At 40.3% G+C, this 20,847-nt stretch overlaps 2 protein-coding genes across 5 annotated transcripts in view; one reads left to right on the top strand and one right to left on the bottom strand.

Moving 5' to 3' along the window:
* Positions 1 to 18,396, bottom strand: part of TMEM108 (transmembrane protein 108) — a 658,034-nt gene extending 639,638 nt beyond the window's left edge. For 2 of the 3 annotated variants that reach the window (XM_057315896.1, XM_057315902.1), the window contains exon 1: positions 18,012 to 18,307. The gene's annotated coding sequence lies outside the window, so the exon portion shown is untranslated. Of the gene's footprint in view, positions 1 to 18,011 lie in introns of all 3 variants that reach the window. The other variant, XM_057315897.1, reaches the window with a different exon arrangement.
* Positions 18,397 to 18,784: 388 nt separating this feature from the next.
* The window catches only part of NPHP3 (nephrocystin 3), a 42,983-nt gene continuing 40,920 nt past the window's right edge, over positions 18,785 to 20,847 (top strand). Inside the window, exon 1 of one of the 2 annotated variants that reach the window (XM_026497037.3) lies at positions 18,785 to 19,236. In XM_026497037.3, the coding sequence (XP_026352822.1) occupies positions 18,838 to 19,236 (399 nt within the window). In that variant the 5' untranslated portion in view covers positions 18,785 to 18,837. The remainder of the gene's footprint in view (positions 19,237 to 20,847) is intronic. The other variant, XM_026497035.4, reaches the window with a different exon arrangement.

The following is a 20,847-nucleotide window of genomic DNA, read 5'->3' on the forward strand; positions in this document are numbered from 1 at the left end:
GTGTCAGTGGAAGATACTTTATAAAGATGACAATTCTGTGACATTCTCCTGAATTGAGCTCCACTTTAGCTATGCTTGCATAATGTTTCTTGGGCAGGTCATCTAGGTTTGATTTATTCAACCAGAGGATGCATCCATTATATAGACTTACTGAGTGTTCACCAGGTACAAGACATTAGGCTCTGTGGTGGGTTTAGCTGACATTATCACTAAAGTTTTATTCAGCATTTAAATTCTATAAGCATTTTATGTCATAAATGCAGGTCATCCTCTCTTTTGCTATATATAATTCTCATTACTTCTAACCTTTATATCTTGTGTTTAGTGTTCCCACTTGTAGAAATGAGATTCAATAGGCCAGGGCAGCAATCATCTTTCAGCAGATTTATTTCCTACTAAAGTCTTTTGGTCCAGTGAGTTTTCTAGGAAACTAATATGTTCAAGAAAATAGATGACAAAATGGAGACTTTTAGGAAAGGACTGGACTCTACTTGAAAGAATTAAATTAAAATTCTAGTATAAATAAGCACAAATAACTAAATGAATAATTATGAGAATTAAGCATGATTCTAAAGGCAGATTAAATTCAGTATACATGAAGATTAGTGAAAGTGAAGGTAGTTCAGTACAAAATATTCAGACTGAAGCACAGGGAGAATTAAAAAAAAATGGAAAATGCAGAAAACAGATAAGAAACTTGTAAGATAAGGTCAAAAGGTCAAACATATATTTAATCAAAGAACCAGGGTAACAAGAGAGATTTGGTAAACACAAAAACAAAAACAAAAAACCCCAATAATTTTGGGTTTTTTGTTTTTGTTTTGTTTTTTAAACAATATTTGAATCAAAGAATGATTGGTTGAGAATTTATAAAAATGATCAACATCAAGATTTAGGCTGAAGAAATGCTAAAATCCCAATAGTGTGAAAAAAAAAAAATCATAGCCGGGGCATCTGGGTGGCTCAGTCAGTTAAACATCCAACTCTTGGTTTTGGCTCAGGTTGTGATCTCAGGGTCATGAGATCAAGCCCCATGTCATGCTTGAGATTCTCTCTCCCTCTCTCTCTGCCCCTCCTGCTCAAGCTCTCTCTCTCTCTCCCTCTCTCAAATAGATAAATAAATCTTTTTTAAAAATCATAGCCAAACTGCTGAAAATGAAAATAAAGAGAAAATCAAAACCAGCCATGTGGGGCAGACACAGGGTGGAAATTATTTTCAAGGGCTCAGCAGAGAGACTTATAGTTGACTATCAAACACACACAGTGAAAGCAGAAATCGATGGAATAACACACTTTAAGATGCTGAAAGAAGCAGCTGCCAGCCTACAATCCTATAAATATACTCAATAAACGATATAAAATATAAACTCAATAAAAATATCCTTCAAAAAAGAAAATGAAATAATGATGTTTTAAGACAAACAAAAATGGAGAAGATTTGTCACCAGCAGACCTTCCCTAAAAGAAAATACTATAGGGACTTTTTCAAGTGAATAAAAATGACCCCAGATGGAAGCAGAGAATGTAGCAAGGAATGAAGTGCAACAGAAAAGGTAAAAGTGGCAAAAATATGAATAAATATCCACTATATAAAAATAATTATGTCAGGGGCGCCTGGGTGGCACGGCGGTTAAGTGTCTGCCTTCAGCTCAGGGCGTGATCCCGGAGATCTGGGATCGAGCCCCACATCAGGCTCTTCTGCTATGAGCCTGCTTCTTCCTCTCCCACCCCCTGCTTGTGTTCCCTCTCTCGCTGGCTGTCTCTATCTCTGTCGAATAAATAAATAAAATCTTTAAAAATAATAATAATAATAATTACGTCATATGACTTTAAATATATATAAAAATTAAATGTATAATAAAAATACAAAAGTTGAAGGAGAGTAAATGAAGTTTAAGTTTTTAAATACTTGACCTGCTTTATCTGAGAAGTGCTAAAAGTCCTAATTCGTGATAAACTCTAAAAAAAAGCCAAGGGTACATGTTCAAATGTTTACAGCAACCACTAAAAGATTAACATATAAATGTACACCTAACAAGCTCATATGGAGAGATGGAATAAGTTTAAAATACTTGATTAATCTAAATGAAGATAAGAAAGGTATATATTTCCCCTCTTAAATAGAAGTAGAACTCCAGCATCTGCTGGATATAGGTCTTCAGTTTATTTTGATGGGAAAAAAAAAGAGGAAAAACAGTTTTAATTAAGCCATGAGTACTGACAAAAAAAATATTGTCAATTTATATGTGGCTTCTGAAACTACTATGTTTAAATCTATGAAGCTACCCAGGATAAAGAAAAATTACTCCGGATAGAAACTTTGTGATAGAGTTCAATAATGTAAAAAAATTACTTCTACAGAAAGAAAAGTAATTTCAAAAACACAGGTAGTTCTGGGGAAGCCAATTTACTCTAAGAGGCTGAAACATTCAGCATAATTTAATGCAGAGGGAAGAGTGACAAAAATCACTTTTTAGATGATGGGAAACCTGAAATTTTATTGAAGAAGGATCTAATTTACTCTAAGGATGTTTGTTCATAACCCAAGAAAATAGTATTTGATAGATGTGGTTTTGTTCTCTGAAACCTCACCACAGCAATGTTCTGTGAAACCATACTAGAATTAAGAACTTTTATACTCTTAGTATATACTCTTAGTAACTGCATCTCCCAAAGTAGCTCAGAGGAGATGTCTTTACATGAATATATTATCTTTTAACAAAATCTTTTAAAGAGAATATATTTTCTTTTTTCCTTTTTTAATAATAATTTTTTATTATGTTATCTTAGTCACCATACAGTATATCCTTAGTTTTTGATGTAATGTTCCATGATTCATTATTTGCATATAACACCCACTGCACCATGCAATATGTGCCCTCCTTAATACCCATCACCGGCCTACCCAGTCCACCACCCCAACCCCTCTGAAGCCCTCAGTTTGTTTCCCAGAGTCCATAGTCTCTCATGGTTCATTCCCCCTTCTGTTACCCCCCCTTCATTCTTCCCTTCCTTCTCCTACCGATCTTCCTGCTATTTCTTATGTTCCATAAATGAGTGAAACCATATGATAATTGTCTTTCTCTGCTTGACCTATTTCCCTTAGCATAATCTGCTCCAGTCCCGTCCATGTTGCTGCAAATGTTGTGTAATCATTCTTTCTGATGGCTGAGTAATATTTCACTGTATATATGGACCACATCTTCTTAATCCAGTCATCTGTTGAAGGGCATCTCGGCTCCTTCCACAATTTAGCTATTGTGAACAATGCTGCTACGAACATTGGGGTGCATATGGCCCTTCTCTTCACTACATCGGTATCATTGGTGTAAATACCCAGTAGTGCAATTGCTGGATCATAGGGTAGTTCTATTTTTAACTTTTTAAGGGACCTCCACACTGTTTTCCAGAGTGGCTGTACCAACTTGCATTCCCACCAACAGTGTAAGAGGGCAAGAAACAACAAATGTTGGAGAATATATTATCTTTTAACAAAATCTTTTAAAGAGAATTTGTATGTACACATACACATACACACACACATACACACACACACACGGAGGCATGAGTGGAAGTAATTGACATCACAGATGTTCCACATATAAAATTTCAAGATAATCGGGAGCTTCAGGGTCGGTGAACATGTGGAGATTTGGGGAGAGTGACGTGCCTGGCCAAGGCATGGAAATTTTACATCACTTCTCACATACCTTGCCTCATGCATCTCTTTCATCTGGCTATTCCTGAGTTATATCCTTTTATAATAAACCACTGATCTACAATCACAAAGAGAATACTTTGAGATGGGAAAAAAAATCTCAGAAAATTTGTCATTGTTGTAAGATGTTGATCTCCTGAATATTACTCCAAGCTACCCAGACATGAGACCAATCTAAATAGGGAGGTGTCTTAAAGAATTCTTTAAGAATAACCCCAAGAAATCTTAAAATGAGGTTCTATGATTTTTGCCTGTGCAAACAAATAATGTTTAAATCTTCCCACTGACCAAAGAATGAAAATCTCATCAAAAAATAGTTTCAGAGAGAGTGGAGCAGGAAACACATGTCAGTAAACTCTCAAATTGTGTGTTCATTGTATTACATGAATATAGTTATTTAAAATAAAATGTTGGTTAAAAAAAAGAAGAAAATAAAATATTGGTATCATAACATGAAAAAAAATTTCAAGATAATTGAAATTTCTTGATGAAGGGCCAACAGCATTTTTTCAAAGAAAACATATTAACTACTTAGCATAGAAATTTTTAAAAAACCTACTACATAGACATTTTAACAATATTTATTCCACCAATCCAGGAGCATGGAATGTTTTTCCATCTTTTTGTGTCTTCCTCAATTTCTTTCATAAGTGTTTCGTAGTTTCTAGAGTACAGACCCAGAGCAATATACCATTCAGTGCAATCCCTATCAAAATACCATCAACATTTTTCACAGAGCTAGAACAAAGAATCCTAAAATTTGTGTGGAACCAGAAAATACCCTGAATAGCCAAAGGAATGTTGAAAAAGAAAACCAAAACTGGGAGCATCACAATGCCTGACTTCAAGCTGTATTACAAAACTGTGATCATTAAGACAGCATGATACTGGCACAAAAACAGACACATAGGTCAATGGAACAGAATAGAGAGCCCAGAAATGGATCTTCAGCTCTATGGTCAACTAATCTTCAACAAAGCAGGAAAGAACAGTCAATGGAAAAAAGACAGTCTCTTCAATAAATGGTGCTGGGAAAATTGGACAGCCACATGCAGAAGAATAAAACTGGACCATTCCCTTACACCATACACAAAGATGACCTGAAAATGGACAAAAGACCTCAATGTGAGACAGGAATCCATCAAAATCCTAGAAGAGAACACAAGCAGTAACCTCTTCGACCCTGGCCACAGCAACTCCTTTCAAGACACATCTCTAAAGGCAAGAGAAACAAAAGCAAAAATGAACTATTGAGACTTCATCAAGTTAAAAAGCTTCCGCACGGCAAAGGAAACAGTCAACAAAACTAAAAGGCAACCTACAGAATGGGAGGAGATATTTGCAAATGACATAACAGATACACGGCTGGTATCCAAGATCTATTAAGAACTTATCAAACTCATCACCCAAAAAACAAATGATCCAGTCAAGAAATGGGCAGAAGACATGAACAGACACTTCTCCAAAGAAGACATACAAATGGCTAACAGACACATGAAAAAGTGCTCCACATCCCTTGGCAACAGGGAAATACAAATCAAAACCACAAAGAGATACTACCTTACACCAGCTAGAATGGCTAAAATTAACAAGACAGGGAACAACAAATGTTGGCGAGGATGTGGAGAAAGGGGAACCCTCTTATGCTGTTGGTGGGAATGCAAGCTGGTACAGTCACTCTGGAAAATAGTGTGGAGGTTCCTCAAGAAGTTAAAAATAGACCTACCCTATGACCCAGCAATTGTACTACTGGGTATTTACCCCAAAGATACAAATGTAGTGATCTGAAGGGCCACATGCACCCCAATGTTCATAGCAGCCATGTCCACAATAGCCAAACTGTGGAAGGAGCCTGGAGGGTTGGGGTAACTGGGTGATGGGCATTAAGGAGGCCACGTGATGTGAAGAGCACTGGGTGTTATACACAACTAATGAGTCATTGAACACTACATCAAAAAATTATGATGTACTATATGCTGGCTAATTATATTTTTAAAAACCTATTACACACTTTCCAATATATTTAAATTAACAATATAATATGTGCTTTCACTGATAATTAAGAAATCACTATGGACATTGATTATTATGCTATCCTGCAATGCTCTCAGGGACTACAAGAGTGTTAAACTCTTTTTTTAAAAAATTCTACTCCTTTTTTAAAAATTCTCCTATGTTTTTTAGTTCTCCTGCTTCCTCCACTAAGTTTAGGCCACAGCTGCTGCTTTCACTACTGCCAATGTTTCTACCTTGTCCAGTCTTTTCTAATTTGTAAAACTGGAAGCCAATATCCAACATAATAGTACATAGGATCTTCACAGAGAACTTGGACGCTCTCTCATGAGTCAGGTGAATGTTAGCCAAGGAAAGTGCAAGGATTTGGGGGGACGCCACTTTCCTCCTTTTGCATTTATAGTGTTTGGGTGGTATTTCACATAGCTGAGGTTTCTCAATAAGTGAATTACATGGAAGTAACAATTATATGTTTGTTTTTATTAATGATGCACATAACGTCAGAACCTACTTCTGTCTGAACTTCAACCCTTTAACTTTCTGGAAATTGGTTCATTTAGTTCCCAGATGCAAGGGAGTAGGGAGGTGAGGGAGAAAGAAGCTACCACTGACTGAGCAAGGGATCATGCTAGGTAAAGTTCAGTCGTCACTGTGAAACCAAATTTAATTCTTATAGCCAGTCTATGAGGCAACTCCATTTTACTTTAAGAGAAAAAAAAAAAAAAACTAACAGAAAAAAGGTTCAGAGAGGTAAAATAACTTGTCAAAAGTCACACTGCTAGAAAATTGCAGAGCTGGAATTCAAAGCCTGGTATGGCTCACTGCCTTTTATTCTTTCTACTATGCCAAAGCTTTGGAAAGTCTCAGGGATTAACTGGAAAGGGCCAGTGCTGGAGAGTGTGCTATGGTGGAAATATAGCTCCATTATTCTGGGCAATATTATTGTGGCTCTAAAACCACGAAGATGAAAATGATGACATAAAAATCTAAAATCCTCTAGTGAAAAAGTTAATAATCCTAAGCTACAAATAGTATATACTGGAGAAAGACAAGAATGGATTTTAAGTGAATCTGAAATTTCTTCTTAGGTGGTATTTTTAAACTATTCTAAAGGGAAATTATGGATAACCACCAAGGATCAAAATTAACCTGTAGGAGGCATAGGGTAAGGCAAGGGCAGTGAACCTGAATCTCTGGAAACTTCCTAGTGACAGAATCATGTAAATTTGCATAATTGGCTTTGTGAAGGTGGGGAGACCCTATTGGTAGGTCATAAATGTTACTTAATCGCCTGATTTGAAGATCAAATGGTGTAAGAAAAAAGACTGAGGCTTATCCTTCTCTGGGAAAGATTAGAAGATGAGCTTTCCGCAGGTAAAATTTGAATTGCAAATGGCCATCCAGTGGAAGTACACTGGACGAAAGGCAATGCAAAAATGGACAGAGAGGAGTAGTTCAAGGGTGGGAGGGTGGATTTAAATGTCACTTGTACACAGACTGCAGCTGACCTTGTGGCTGAGGTTGGGGCCACTCAAAACCCAAATAAACTTGGAAGAAAAGCCAAAGACACAGTTTGGGGGAGTCTCCCTGAGTCCAACAAGAGTGGAGAAAACATTAATTACAGGTAATAAAAAGTGATTCGGCAAACTATTCCCTATTTGCTATACCCTGTAATTTTGTGCTGCCAAGTAATGATTTGTCAAGACTAAAATGGTTATGTTTCCTGCACCATGAAAAATAACCGTTTCCTCCATTTTCAGGGTACTGTTTTTTATGGATTTTGGTTTGGTTTGGTTCAATTTGATTTGTGAATCTGTTGTCATCTGAAAAACTGACAAAAAAGAAGTCTGGCATTTCCTGCTTCTTGACCTCAGAATCTAACAGACCCTCTTCTTGGAATGATTTTGACTAGTTCAAAATGGAACAGCCACAAAAGCAGTCAAGAGACACTGATTTTAGGACAGTGGTGATGTGTGCTTAAGGATGCAGATATGCCAGTGTTTTCTTTGTCACAGAAAGGCTAAGTCTTGGTCTGTCAGTCCAAACAGCCTTCGGAGAATGAAATATATCTGTCAGGCTTGTCAGATTTTCTTTAAGGTCACCCTACTAAGTTACTTAGAGAATTTAGCTTGACTAGGTAGTGTGTCTCTGGATCCCTGAGGAACAAGATATAATGAATTCTAACACTTCTAGACTACTCATCTGGCTGTCTACAGCTGCTATGAAGTGAATCTCTATTGTCTTCATTTTCAAATGAGGAAACTAAAGTGCAAGAAGTCAAATAATTTGCACAAGATCTTGCTAGAATCTAAACAATGGAAACTATATAACAACTTATTCCCTCTCCCCTCTTTCAGGTCCCCTCCCTGCTTGAACCTCTGTGTCAGACCAATTGAATGTGTCCACTTCAACCTGTGGCTATAGGTGTCCGCATTTATCTAACAGTGAATTTTCTTTATTAAAATTTAGCAGACATGCAGAAAAGTGCACAAATCTTAAGTGTAAATCTCAGCTAATTCTTATGAAGTGAACAACACATTACTACCTTCCAGATCAAAGAAGAGATCAAAGAAGAGATCAAAGATAGAACACTACCAGCACCCTAGAAGCCCCCAGACTCTCTCCCTCTTGGCAAAGGAAATTACTACTCTGACCTCAATCATCATAAATTATACTTGCCTGCTTTGGAATATACTATAAATGACGTCGTGAAACATGAACTTTTTTGTGTCTGTGTCTTTTGTCCAACATTTGTGAAATGTAACCATGTTACTGCCTGTTGACATAATTTACGCATTTCATTATTGTGTAGTATTCCTTTGTGACCATATACCACCACATATTTGTCCATTTTACTGTTGATGGGAACTGGGGTAGTTATAAGTAATACTACTCTTCACATTCTTGTGTCATTTGGTGCATTTCTATAAGGATTATGCCTACGACTAGGACAGGTCGGATATGCAGCTTTAAGAGATATGGCCCAGCAATTTTTCAAAGTGCTTGTGTCAATTTATACTGCCTCAGAAAGTGCAGGAGAGTTGCAGTTACTCCAAATTCTTGTCCTTGTGACACAGAACTGTCTCTTTTTTTCTTTTTATTTTAGCTATTTGGATGAGTATGTAGCAGAATCTCTGTGTTTTTCCAGCTTTACTGAGCTATAACTGACAAATAACATTGTGTAAGTTTAAGGTATACAATGTTATGAGATATATATATATATAGTATACAGTGTGTGAGATATATATAGTGAAATGACTACCACAATAAGGTTAGCTAACACACCCATCACCTCATATAGTTATCATTTGTGCTTGTGTGGTAAGAACATATAAAATCTACTCTTAGCAAATTTCAAGTATACAATATTCTTAACCATAGTTACTATGTTGTACATTAGATCCCCAGAAGTTATTCATCTTATAATGCAAAGTTTATATCCTTTGACCAACATCTCCCCATTTCCTTTACCTCCCCACTCCTGTTAACCACCATTCTACTCTCTGCCTCTATGAATTCAACTTTTTTAGATTCCACATATAAATGAGATCATACAATATTTGTCTGTGTCTGGGTTCTTTCACTTAGTATAATGCCCTCAGAGCTCATCTGTGTTGTTACATATGGCAAGACTTCTTTTTTTAAGGCTGAATACTATCCCACTGTATATGTGTATCACGGTTTCTTTCTTCATTCATCCATCAGCATCCATCCATTTAGGTTGTTTCCACGTGGTGGCTATTATGAATAATGCTGCAATGAACACAAGGAACAGATTCTCTGAGATTTCATTTCCTTCAGATATATACCGAGAAGTTGGATTGCTGGTAGTTGCATTAATTTTTTGAGGAAACTAGATACTGTTTTCCATAACGTCACCAACAGTGGGGCAACAGATTTCTCTTTTCTCCATACCCTTGCCAACACCTGTTACCTCTTGCCTTTCTGATAACAGCCATTCTAACAAGTGGGAAGTGATATCTCGCTGTGGTTTTGATTGGCATTTCTCTCTGATTAGTGGTATTGAACACCTTTTCATGTACCTGCTGACCATTTGTATGTCTTCTTTGGAAAATCATCTGTTCAGGTCCTTTGCCCATTTTAAAATTGTATTATTTGATGCTTTTGCTATTGAGTTAAGTAAATTAAATATATTTTTTATATTTTTATATTTTTAGTTCCTTATATATTTTGGATATAACCCCTTATCAGATATAAGGTTTGTAAATATTTTCTCTCATTCCTTAAGATGCCTTTTTATTTTGTTGGGTTTTTTTGGTTTTGTTTTGTTTTTGATGTACAGAAGCTTTTTTTTTTTTTTTTTTTTTTTAAGATTTATTTATTTGAGAGAGAGAGAGAAAGTGTGAGCCGAGGGGAGGGACAGAGGGAGAGGGAAAAGGAGAATCTCAAGCAGTCTCCTTGCTGAGCATGGAGCCTGATGCAAGGCTCAATCTCATGACCCTGAGATCATGACCTTAGCTGAAACCAAGTCAGTTGCTCAATCAACTGAGCCATCCAGGTTCCGCTGTATAAAAGCTTTTTAATTTGATGTAATCCCACTTGTTTATTTTTGCTTTTGTTGCTTGTGATTTTGGCATCATAGCCAAAAAAAATCACTGCCAAGACCAATGTCAAGGAGCTTTTTCTGTTTTCTTTGAGTTTCCTTTTTCCTGAGTCTAGCTAAAAGTTTATCAATGCTATTTATCTTTTCAAAAACCAACCATTCATTTTGTTGATCTTTTCTATTGTTTTTCCAATCTCGATTTCATGGATTTCCACTCTATTAGTATTTCCTTCCGTGGTTATCTTCTTCATGGCATCTAACAGGCCACAAATATGAGCAGCGGTGATATCTGAGATTTCACAACCCAAGTATGGATGTGTTCCTAGATGATCTGAGTTAAATGCTAAAAGCATGGTTCCATAGAATACATGTTCCGATGACATTTGAATTATTTTTATTCTGCATTTAGCATAATAACATTCTGTGTGGAGAGCTGAAACAATAACCACCTTGTCGAACATTGTTTCTTGAGAAAATACGTTTCAAATACTAAATATCAGATTATTAATCACTGGAACACAACTCATTTATAGATTGAGGCTATAACTCAAATATAAAAACTCCCGTTAGTATTATAAGAGTTAGTAAAATTTTATAACCATGAATAAATCTTATCTAAAAGATAAACTCTCCTATATTTTAAACTCTGAGAGTTAAAACTTGCCACTTTTATCCATAATAACTTGTGAAGAAATAAAGTTCGTTTACAACTCCAGATCTCAGTTGACTTTCCTCAATGTTTGATGTAAGTCAGAAAAGGTACATTCTTTTCAAATTTGTACAGTAAAGACTGCATTTTGCCTTCATGGGAGCTGATTAAATCTGGCTCCTTGCCTGCTTCCTGGCATGTGGGTCATGAGTGTGGGTAAGAAGTGACAGTCACTAATGACAGTCTGAAGTGGACACTGGTTGCCAGATTTGAAATGGGCGGCTCCATAAAAAAAAAATTAAGGTTATATTCAACTTCAGAGCTGAATGTGAGGGTGGTGGGGGCGGGGGGGGGGGAGGGAGAACAACCCTGAACTTGAGTAACAAAGAGACATTTTTCAGCAAGCAAGAAAGAAATGGCTTCCTGCAACCCTGAGGCTGCTTCTGCTCCAGAAAAATAGAACAGCTTTATTTGTTAAATAAACATCCAAAATGTGTGGTCTGCTTTAGGACCGCTAGTAAATATATTTGTTATCATATTCTTCAGAAAACCCATTGCAACTCTTTTTAAAGCATGTCTTTATATCCATATAGTTACTTAGTCCAAGGTAAAAAGCCCAGGGGCAACCCTATCTTCAGAGACCATACATCACGAAGAATGGACACTCCATATTTAAAATATTCTTACCCAACTTCCCTGACCACTGCATCTGTGTGTGTTGTTTCACCTTTGTACTCATCTAGGCATTAAACTCCTCCCCTTCACCAAATTCTTAAAAAAAAAAAAAAAAATCAAAAATTCAATCACAGCAAACTTTTTGTGAGGTTTTAAGTTCCTTAAAGATTTGGGACATTTGGGGGAGATACTGCACAACATTCCACCACCCCTCTAAACTCTTCTTTCTCTTTTTTCCATTTTCTTTAATCTCCCCCCTTCCCTGTTCAAACTAATTCAGTATGCCCCTCTATCAGTCAGGACGGGGCAAAATGTGCTGTGGTACAAAACTGATGAGGGAACAGAAGGCAAGCTGAGGACAAAGCAGAAACTGACACCCCACAACCCCTCCCACCATGGGATGTACGTGACATTCCTCAGGCACTCCTGGTTGCCCTAAAGGACAAAGAAACCGTTAACCTATAGATACCACAATCCTGCAAGACTTGAGTCTCCTTCGGTTTGCAAATGTCTTAGCAGTTTACAAGAACAAGGCATTTCTATCACTAACCTAGTTTCCAAAAATACAACTAAATGTCTTAGAGCCTGCGGACCATAGACAGATACTTCTAGGGATCCAGGAAGTTCCCAACTATCTTAATGTTAATACCTTGCTAGAGGGAAAAACAACCTTAACTTGACAATGGCAAGGCCTCGGCTAGCCTGTCTCTTCTTTAACATATGAAAGTATTTTCCCAACCTTCCATTTTCCTTACCTTCCCCCAACCCCATGATATATAATCAGCCACCCCTGACAACCTGGGGCAGCAGCGCTTTCTGCCCACGGGTCCTGTCCCCGTGCTTTAATAAACCACCAATTTTGCACCAAAGACGTCTTAAGAATTCTTTCTTGGTCGTCGGCTCCGGACTCCACCCCACTGAACCTCCTGTATATGCCACAACCTCATCAAAACCACCGCCAAACCAGTGGCTTAATACATTTATGTAGAAATGAGAACTTAACTGATGTGCTTTGATTGTACGTATAGGATAATCTAAGCTGAAACTCTACATTTATATCTTTTACAACTTAGGTAGATATTCAGATACTGAAAATATAATAAAATGCCACGGAGGAATTTAAAATTCCCAAAAAAGGCAGTTAACTTTATTTTGGCATAATGATTACTAAATTAGTATTTGCTTCATTGTCATGTAGGGACTTAAAAAAAATTTAGATGCCTGGGCCCCAGCCACAGATAATTTGATTCAGTAGATCTGATGTGGAGTTCAGGACTCTACATTTTTTAACAAGCTCCCCAGGTACTTCTCAAAATGGTCCAGGTTTGAAAATTACCCCTATAGTTCAGGGGTCAGCAAACTACAGCCCTCAAGCCAAATCTGCCCTGCCATCTGTTTTTGTAAATCAAATTTAATTGGAATGCAGACATTCCCATTCATTTATGTCTGCGTATGGCTGTTCTAGAGCCATAATGGCAGAGTTGAGTAATTAAGACAGGGATCGAATGGCCCACAGAGAGTAAAATCTTACTGTCGGTCCCTTATAGAAAAACGGGGCCAACCTCTGCTCTTGTTTTGTTTCAGGGCTAATTTCCAGAGTCATGTTATTACTTGTGATGGGAACTAAATAAGGCAATGGAGATTATCACTACTGAAAACAACAACACTTGGACTGAATTCTTTAAAATTTTTATCTTCATATGAGAACGAGGACTTTTTTATAGATACAAATTACCAACCAAATTAATTTTTCCTGAGTTATACTGCCCCCTAATGGTAGAAATGTTAAATCACAGATGCTAATCAGATTAGATGCTCCCCATTGTTAACTCCTGAAATCAGAATCATACATACAGACTTTGTAGCGAGAGACTTCAGGAATCAGAATTCACTTGGTAGAACAGAGCAGGGCTAAATGGCCCGGGAGAAGGTTGGCAGTTTTAATGAGAATTAGAATCCCTTCCTTCTGTAAAGCTGCTTTCTCTCCAAACACTATTACTCCATGTAGCATTTCCAATTGGATTTTTTTGGGGGGACATGTTGACCATTTGTGATGTCATGTCTATCTCTAAAAGTGAAGCACAATACTATCGATACGGTCAAAATCACATGTGCACTCACTATGATGAACTGAGATGAAAGCAAGCTGTGAGAGGAACCTAGCTGTAAGCAAACATATGCCAAGACGGTTACCAGGGGGATTGCACACATGTTGGCAATAATGAGACAGCAGAGGATGAAACCATTGGTTTTCTCCCTTGACTACTGATTAAAATCCTCTGAGGAGCTTTTAAAAAATGATGGCCAGATCTCCACCCCAAGCGGCAGGTTAGTTTTTGTTTTTGTTAAGTTCTCCAAGTGATTGTAATGTGCAACCAATGTTAAAGATCATTGTTCTATAGCAGTGTTTCTCACTAAAATTTTAAGGTATATTCAAATCACCTGGGGAATCTTCTTAATCTGCACATTGTGACTCAGTCCATCTGTGATGGCACCCGAGAATCTGACTCCTAACAAGCTTTAAGGTCATGCTGCTGTCCATAGATCACACGTTCAGTAGCAAGGAATTAGGTCATCCCTAGCCACAATTTTTATGCAATTTCACTGGTTCTAAGATCTTAAAGTACGTAACTATCACCTGGGAGATAACGAAACATGCAAATTCACAAGCTCCAGTCTCCGAAATTAAAATTCAGTGGATCTTAATTTTTAACAAGTGTCCCAAATGATTCTGAGAGTCGTGTAGTCTGAGAACCAAGTATACACTAACTGCCAGAAATGTTTCTTCTACAAATCACATTTAAAAAAAAAAAAAAAAGGTGGCAGCATTAATTTCACAAACTACTTTAACCAAATGTGGGGAAATTTTTCTCCTCTTCCAAGTGTGAGAAATTACCCCCAAATTCAGTGGCTTTAACTACAGTTTTATTATATCTCATGAATTTGTGGATCAGATTATTGGGTAGAGATCATCTGAGTGATTCTTCTGCTCTCCCTGTCACTGACTGAAGTCACTTTGTGGTATCCAACTAGCCAATAGGCTGGTCTGGAGAGTCCAAGATGGCTTCACTTCATGTGCCTTGACTTGAAGGCTGAGTCCTACTGGGACTGTTGCCTAGAATGTCCACACATAACCTCTCCAGTCTGGCAATCTCAGGTGAGGTAGTAGGTCTCCTTACATAGCAACTCAAGGATGCAAGAGAGAGTGTTCCAACACACAGAAGTGGATGCTGCCATTCTCCCGAGTCCTGGGCTTAGAAACTGGCATAGTGCCGTTTCTGCCATAGTCTACTGGTGAAAGCAGTCACTGAGCCCAACCAGATTCAAGGGGAGGAGTCATAAACAGGCTGGAGTCATGGATGTTTGACTCTTGAAGAACCCCAAGTGCTCAACATAAAAGGACCCCACGCTTGGTTTAATGCTCTGTTGCCATCTTGAAATTCTTTATAATTTTTAAATAAAGGGCACTATATTCATTTTACACTGGATCCCACAAATTATATAGCCCATTCTCATCATAAACTTCACCTTTCAATGAAAGTAGTATTTTAAAAAATGTAGCCATTCTTAATTAGCCATAAGCTTTCTGTCAGAGACTTTATTCTTCACCATACTTCTGTATTCAAAGCTATCCTTTCAAAATGCAGATTGTGGTATGTGCATTAAATTCAGCATAAAGAAGGGAAACAAATAATGAGGTTGGAAATTAGACTAAACATTAAACTAAATTCTGTGATGTTTTAGGATTGGTAAATACGTTGAAAACCAACCACACTATTATCCCGAGTAATTGCTAGCACTCTAGATCGGATCACTTCTGGGCTCACCCAGTTAGGTCACTTAGGCATTAACCAACAGTTATCCAAGGTCAGTGTGCAAGCTGAACTTAAACATAGTGTCCCTGATGAGAAAGGCAGCTAGTAATCACTACATAGGGAAAACTCTCCACGATCTCAGCAAACCTGGATTGGTGTTTTGGGGCAACGGCAAAAACTATTGAAAGGTTATTAAGGGGGACACCTGGGTGGCTCAGTCAGGTAAGCGTCTGCCTTCAGCTCAGGTCATGATCTCTGTGGCCTGAGATCACGTCCTGCATTGGGCTCCTTACTCAGCGGGGAGTCTGCTTCTCCCTTTGCCTGCTGCTTGAGCTCGCTCTCTCCCCCTCTCTCTCTCTCTGACAAATAAATAAAATCTTTTTTAAAAAATAAAGGTTATTAAGGAAAGGAGGGAAAATTCGCATGCTTTTTGAGAAGTGGGCTGTATTTAACATCTCTTTGGGTCATCAGTCATTTGTTTTCCACAACATTATGTTTTCAAGAGTTCAATAAGGGTTGCTGGGATGAATCTAAGCCACAAATGGCATAACAACAATAACAAAAACTACCAAAAAACCAAGATTGATGGACATAATAATGGAGAACAAGGTACAGTACTTTGCATATAGTAGGCAAGGATTATTGAATTGAAACTATTGATGTGATAAATGCAACAGGTATAATTATCCAGGGAGTTTCTTAGAGAAAGAAGGTAGATGTTGAAAGAGATGGGGGTTGGCAGACAGTATTGAAAGGAAATAGAAACCATATTGGTATGAGGAGAAAAATCAGCTTGACTAGAATGGAATAATGTGGGTAGAGGGATGTTACTGGGTAGATGAGAAGTGGGGAAAGGAGAGACTCATTGCTTTGGGGCATTCAATACTGGGCTGCAGAATCTGAATTTACTCCACAAGCTGGGGGAAGTTTAGTGTAGTTTGTTACTGGTTTAGAGGGAATGGGTGATGGCTCTTTATTTTATTATGCAAGCATAATAATGGAAGTCTTCAACTGAGGCACATTCTAAAGGAGGTGCAAGATTAAGATGCAGAATCTTACAAAGGAGGTGGTCAGAAACCTGGTGGATGATCCTTAAAGCACTGATCCACATTGAGGGTACAAGAATTGGAAGAGATCGGGGGACTTTATATTTTTTTTAAAGATTTATTTATTTTTAGAGAGAGAGAGCACACATATGCACAAGTGAGCAGGGGGAGGGGCAGAGGGCGAGGGAGATAAGGAGACTCCCCACTAAGTGAGGAGCACAACGTGGGGCTCCACCCCAGGACCCTGGGGTCATGACCTGAGCCAAAATCAAGAGTTGGACACTTGACCAACTGAGCCACCCAGGTATCCCCAGAAGAGACTTTAAAAGGGAGAGAGTTCCTGAGATACTGTGACAGTGGGAATGTTTTCCTTCATCTCAGGAGACAACCTGAAGAATATATGTCTCCTGGAGTTTGAAGAATGTAATGGCCTGATGTCTGATTCCCTCCTGATGAAAATCGAAAGGGTAAGAGAAAGGATGACTAGCTACTTTGATGGAGAATTGGCCTGCATTCCCAGAGTTGTTCAGAGCAAAGACTGGGTTGTGTTTCCTACTGTGGTAGATGTTGTGATGACTGAAAGACTTATTCCTCCAGCCACTAGAAGTGATGCCAGCAGCCTTCAACCACCAGTCCCCATGGGATTGCTTTGGCTGAAGATAGCTAGGTGATGACTTGCTGGTATGGGCGTATAAAGTCCCAGACCAGCACCCCAATTTAAAACAACTCTGCAGCATCATTCCAGCTTCAGAACTCTCTGAAGATTGGCTGAGGCCTCCATTGAGACTGCAGCAGAGCTCAACTTCTGCTGCCATGCAAACGTGCTTCTTTTCCTTTCCATAGGTGTTGATCCCAAGGGTACTCCCTAATAAACATCTTGCATGGTTATCTTCATCTCAGAGTCCGCTTTCCGGGAAACCTGACCTGTAACACCTGTGGATCAGATGTGAGCCTCACCAGCAAGTGAACCAGTAGATTATCTTGAATCTGAACAAACATCAGCAGAGAGGATGCTTAATGTATCACTGGATTCCTTACAGCTGGGGAGGGAGGGAGCAACAGCCTGAATAGAGCCACACCAGCCTGGGTCAAGGGAAATGAAGATCAAAAGTTTTCCATTATGAGGGGGAGAAGGGTTTTTGAAAAACTTACAGAGGTACCTATGAGAAAAAAGGCCAACTTTAGCAATCTACCGAGTCCAAAAAGTACCAACATCTAGTTCCCAGGAGTGTCAATCAAATAACGCCTTTCCTGTCCTCCCAGGCCTCCACACCTGGAGAGGCTAGAAGCCCTAGTTAGCAGATAGAGGTCCAAGAACACAAGACAGGGTAAGAGAAAAGAGGTCAATGCTACTCCTCCGACTTTAAATTCTAAAACAGTTTCCCCATCTTTTAAATGTTTCATATCACCTAAAGCCCACCATTGCCCCAAATAACTGTAATACTCTTTCCCTTTATTTGGTGAGATATTCCACCGTTCCCCTGACGTGCGGCCTCCAGAGTCCATTGTTAAAAAAGTCAAAAAACCTCACCTTGTCTAAAGATTGTCCCTGGTGGTCCCAGGCTGTAAAGTCTGAAAGCTTTTTCTTATCTGGTACTCTGTCTTGCTGGTCATTCCAACTACTTGCATACTGACAGACACATAGTGAGAGGCACATAGCTTGCGCTCAATACGTTTCTCAGATTTCCCAACTGCCCTCAGAGAAGAGCGCTGGGTCAGGGGCGGTAGCAGGAGAGAAACAGCAGCCGCGAAGGTGGAAGAACCCGGGACCCATGCCAGCGCTCACTGTGAGGAACGCGCCCGTCAGAGTCCTCCGGCTAGGTAGAACCGGCTAAGAGAAGCCGTGCGCACGGTCGCCCCTAGCCCCTGACTTAATATAGTGGTCCCCCACGCGCCACCGCCCCTCTACTCGCTCTGCCCCGCCCCGCCCATCCCGTCCCTCCCGTCCCTCCCGTCCCTCCCGCCTTGAGCTCTGCCAACCCGTCTCGTGCCGCTCGTCCCGCCCACCTTGCGCTCCGCCCCGCCCCGCCCTGTTGCCCCGCCCCATCCGTCGCGCCCGCCCTGCGCCCCGCTCCACCACGCCGTAGTATTGCGCCCACTGTACTGCTCTGTTCCACCGTACTGCTCTGTTCCGCCCTGCCCTCCTTGCTCTCTGTCTCGCTCCTTCCTGCTGCCCCGCCCCATCCGTCGCGCCCGCCCTGCGCTCCGCCCCGCACGGTCCTGCGGCTCGGGCCCATCCCGCCCGCCCCACCCTCCCTCCACGCTCCGCCCCTTTTTGCTGTCCCGCCCCGTCTCGTTTGCGGCGTTCCGCCCCCTTCCTGGTACCCAGCTGGCTTGTAGGGCAGGCTACAGGCGTAATGGGGACCGCCTCGTCGCTCGTGAGCCCCGCAGGCGGGGAAGTGATCGAGGACACTTATGGGGCGGGCGGTGGCGAGGCCTGCGAGATCCCGGTGGAGGTGAAGCCCAAAGCCCGCCTGCTGCGCAGCTCGTTCCGCCGCGGCGCGGCAGCGGCAGCGGCGGCGGGGTCAGGGCCCGGGTCGCTGCCCCGCGGGACGGGTGGTGGCGGGCTGCTGGGGGCTAGCTTTAAGTCTACCGGCTCGTCGGTGCCCGAGCTGGAGTACGCAGCGGCTGAGTACGAGCGGCTGAAGAAGGAATACGAGATCTTCCGGGTCAGCAAGAATCAGGAGTTGTTGTCCATGGGCCGCCGCGAGGCCAAGCTGGACACGGAGAACAAGCGCCTGCGGGCCGAGCTGCAGGTAACGCCGGGCCCGGGTGCGCCGCTGGGGCAGCCGGGATGGAGAAGCTGAGAGTCGGAAAGGCCAGTGCACGTCCGCGCACTGCCAGGCTGGACTCTGGACGCCTGACTCCGTCCTTCGTCCATTCTGTCCCCTCTCCGAACCAAGTAGTTTTGAAAGTTGAGTAGAAACCGATCTGCATTTTAATTTGAGGGGACATACTCTCTTGGGGTCTAAACTGATTCCTTAACTAACCCCGCCGCTCTTGTATTTCTGGTTCATTCATTAACATACCTTGAAGCAATTAGCCTGAAAGTGTTCTGAAGCAGCAAATGCAGGAAGACTCCAGGGAAATAGGTCAGCCCAGAGCACACAGACACACAAAAAACTTTGGTGACATCTGTCGAAGCAACTCATCAAACTTTCCCTAGGAGTTTTTAACTCCACTCATCCTCCCCCTTAAATTTTGCATACCTCTCAGTTTCTTTGCGTGAAGCTCTTGAGTTTTAATGATCTTGAAGTGAATTTTTATGGAAACCTCTTTTTCACCATCTTAACTGCTGTGATTGAAAACGTTTCTCTAGGTGTAATCAAATTCCCTTAATCCATTTGATTAATTTACTCAAAAAAAATAATTATTGCGTGGGCTCCCTGCAGTAGATGTATTTTGACTCATCAAAACAGTATATAAAGCAAAAGGTTACTTTTCTATGACCGCAGTTGTACGACTTTGTGCCATCAGTTTTGGGCCTCTCTGAGGGTTGTGGTTTTACTGTTTTGTTTTTATAAACTGTGGAAGAGACATCCCAGGTGTTCCTGGGCTCATCACAGTAGGAATTGAATAAGAATCTCAGACTGATTTTTCTAATAGGAAGAGCCATCTTCCTTCTAGACTAGGCATTCTAGTCACCTCCCCCCCCCACACACACACGCACTAGTTGTATTATTAACACTGTAATCTGGGATGAAATCCTTATCAGCAGTCTACCTGTTGTCTTACCAGTTTTCTTCCTGGGCAGTCTTGATGCGTTTGCCAGTGTAAAATGGACCTCATGCATTTCAGATACCCGATTTCATGCATCCAAGCCATTGCCCAGTGGACACTGCACATGATGGGGATAGGAAAGAAGGCTGGATCAACCAGGGCACAATGCAGTAAGGGCTGACAAATGTCACCTTTGTCTCAGGTTCCTCCTGTTACCTTATGTAGTAGTTTTGAAAGTTGAACAGAAACTGCTCTGCATTTTAATTTGAGGGGGCATACTCTTTTGGGGCCTAAACTGATTTCTTAACTAACCTGCCCCTTTTTTTATATAACCCTTTGGATTCCTTTCTCACATATCTAAGGTTTAAAAAGAACTCTTCTGTATTTATTTAACCCTTTCAGTCAGACATTTACTGGAGGCCTTCAATGTATCTGGCACCAAGAGGGCTCTGGGGATGATAGCAAACGGAAGAAGACATGGAGCCAAGGAGTGCATGGTCATGCAGAATTAATTATCCTTCAAGTTAAGCCTTATAAATTATACTTTTTGTTCTGTTACAGATAGGGAAACTGAGGCATAGGGAAGATTAAGAATTTGGCACAGTATTTCAAAGAAAAAGTAATAATTTCCATTAAAAGTTTAATGT

Source organism: Ursus arctos, unplaced genomic scaffold (assembly GCF_023065955.2).
Source record: "Ursus arctos isolate Adak ecotype North America unplaced genomic scaffold, UrsArc2.0 scaffold_20, whole genome shotgun sequence".
In the NCBI taxonomy this organism is placed as follows: Eukaryota; Metazoa; Chordata; class Mammalia; order Carnivora; family Ursidae; genus Ursus; species Ursus arctos.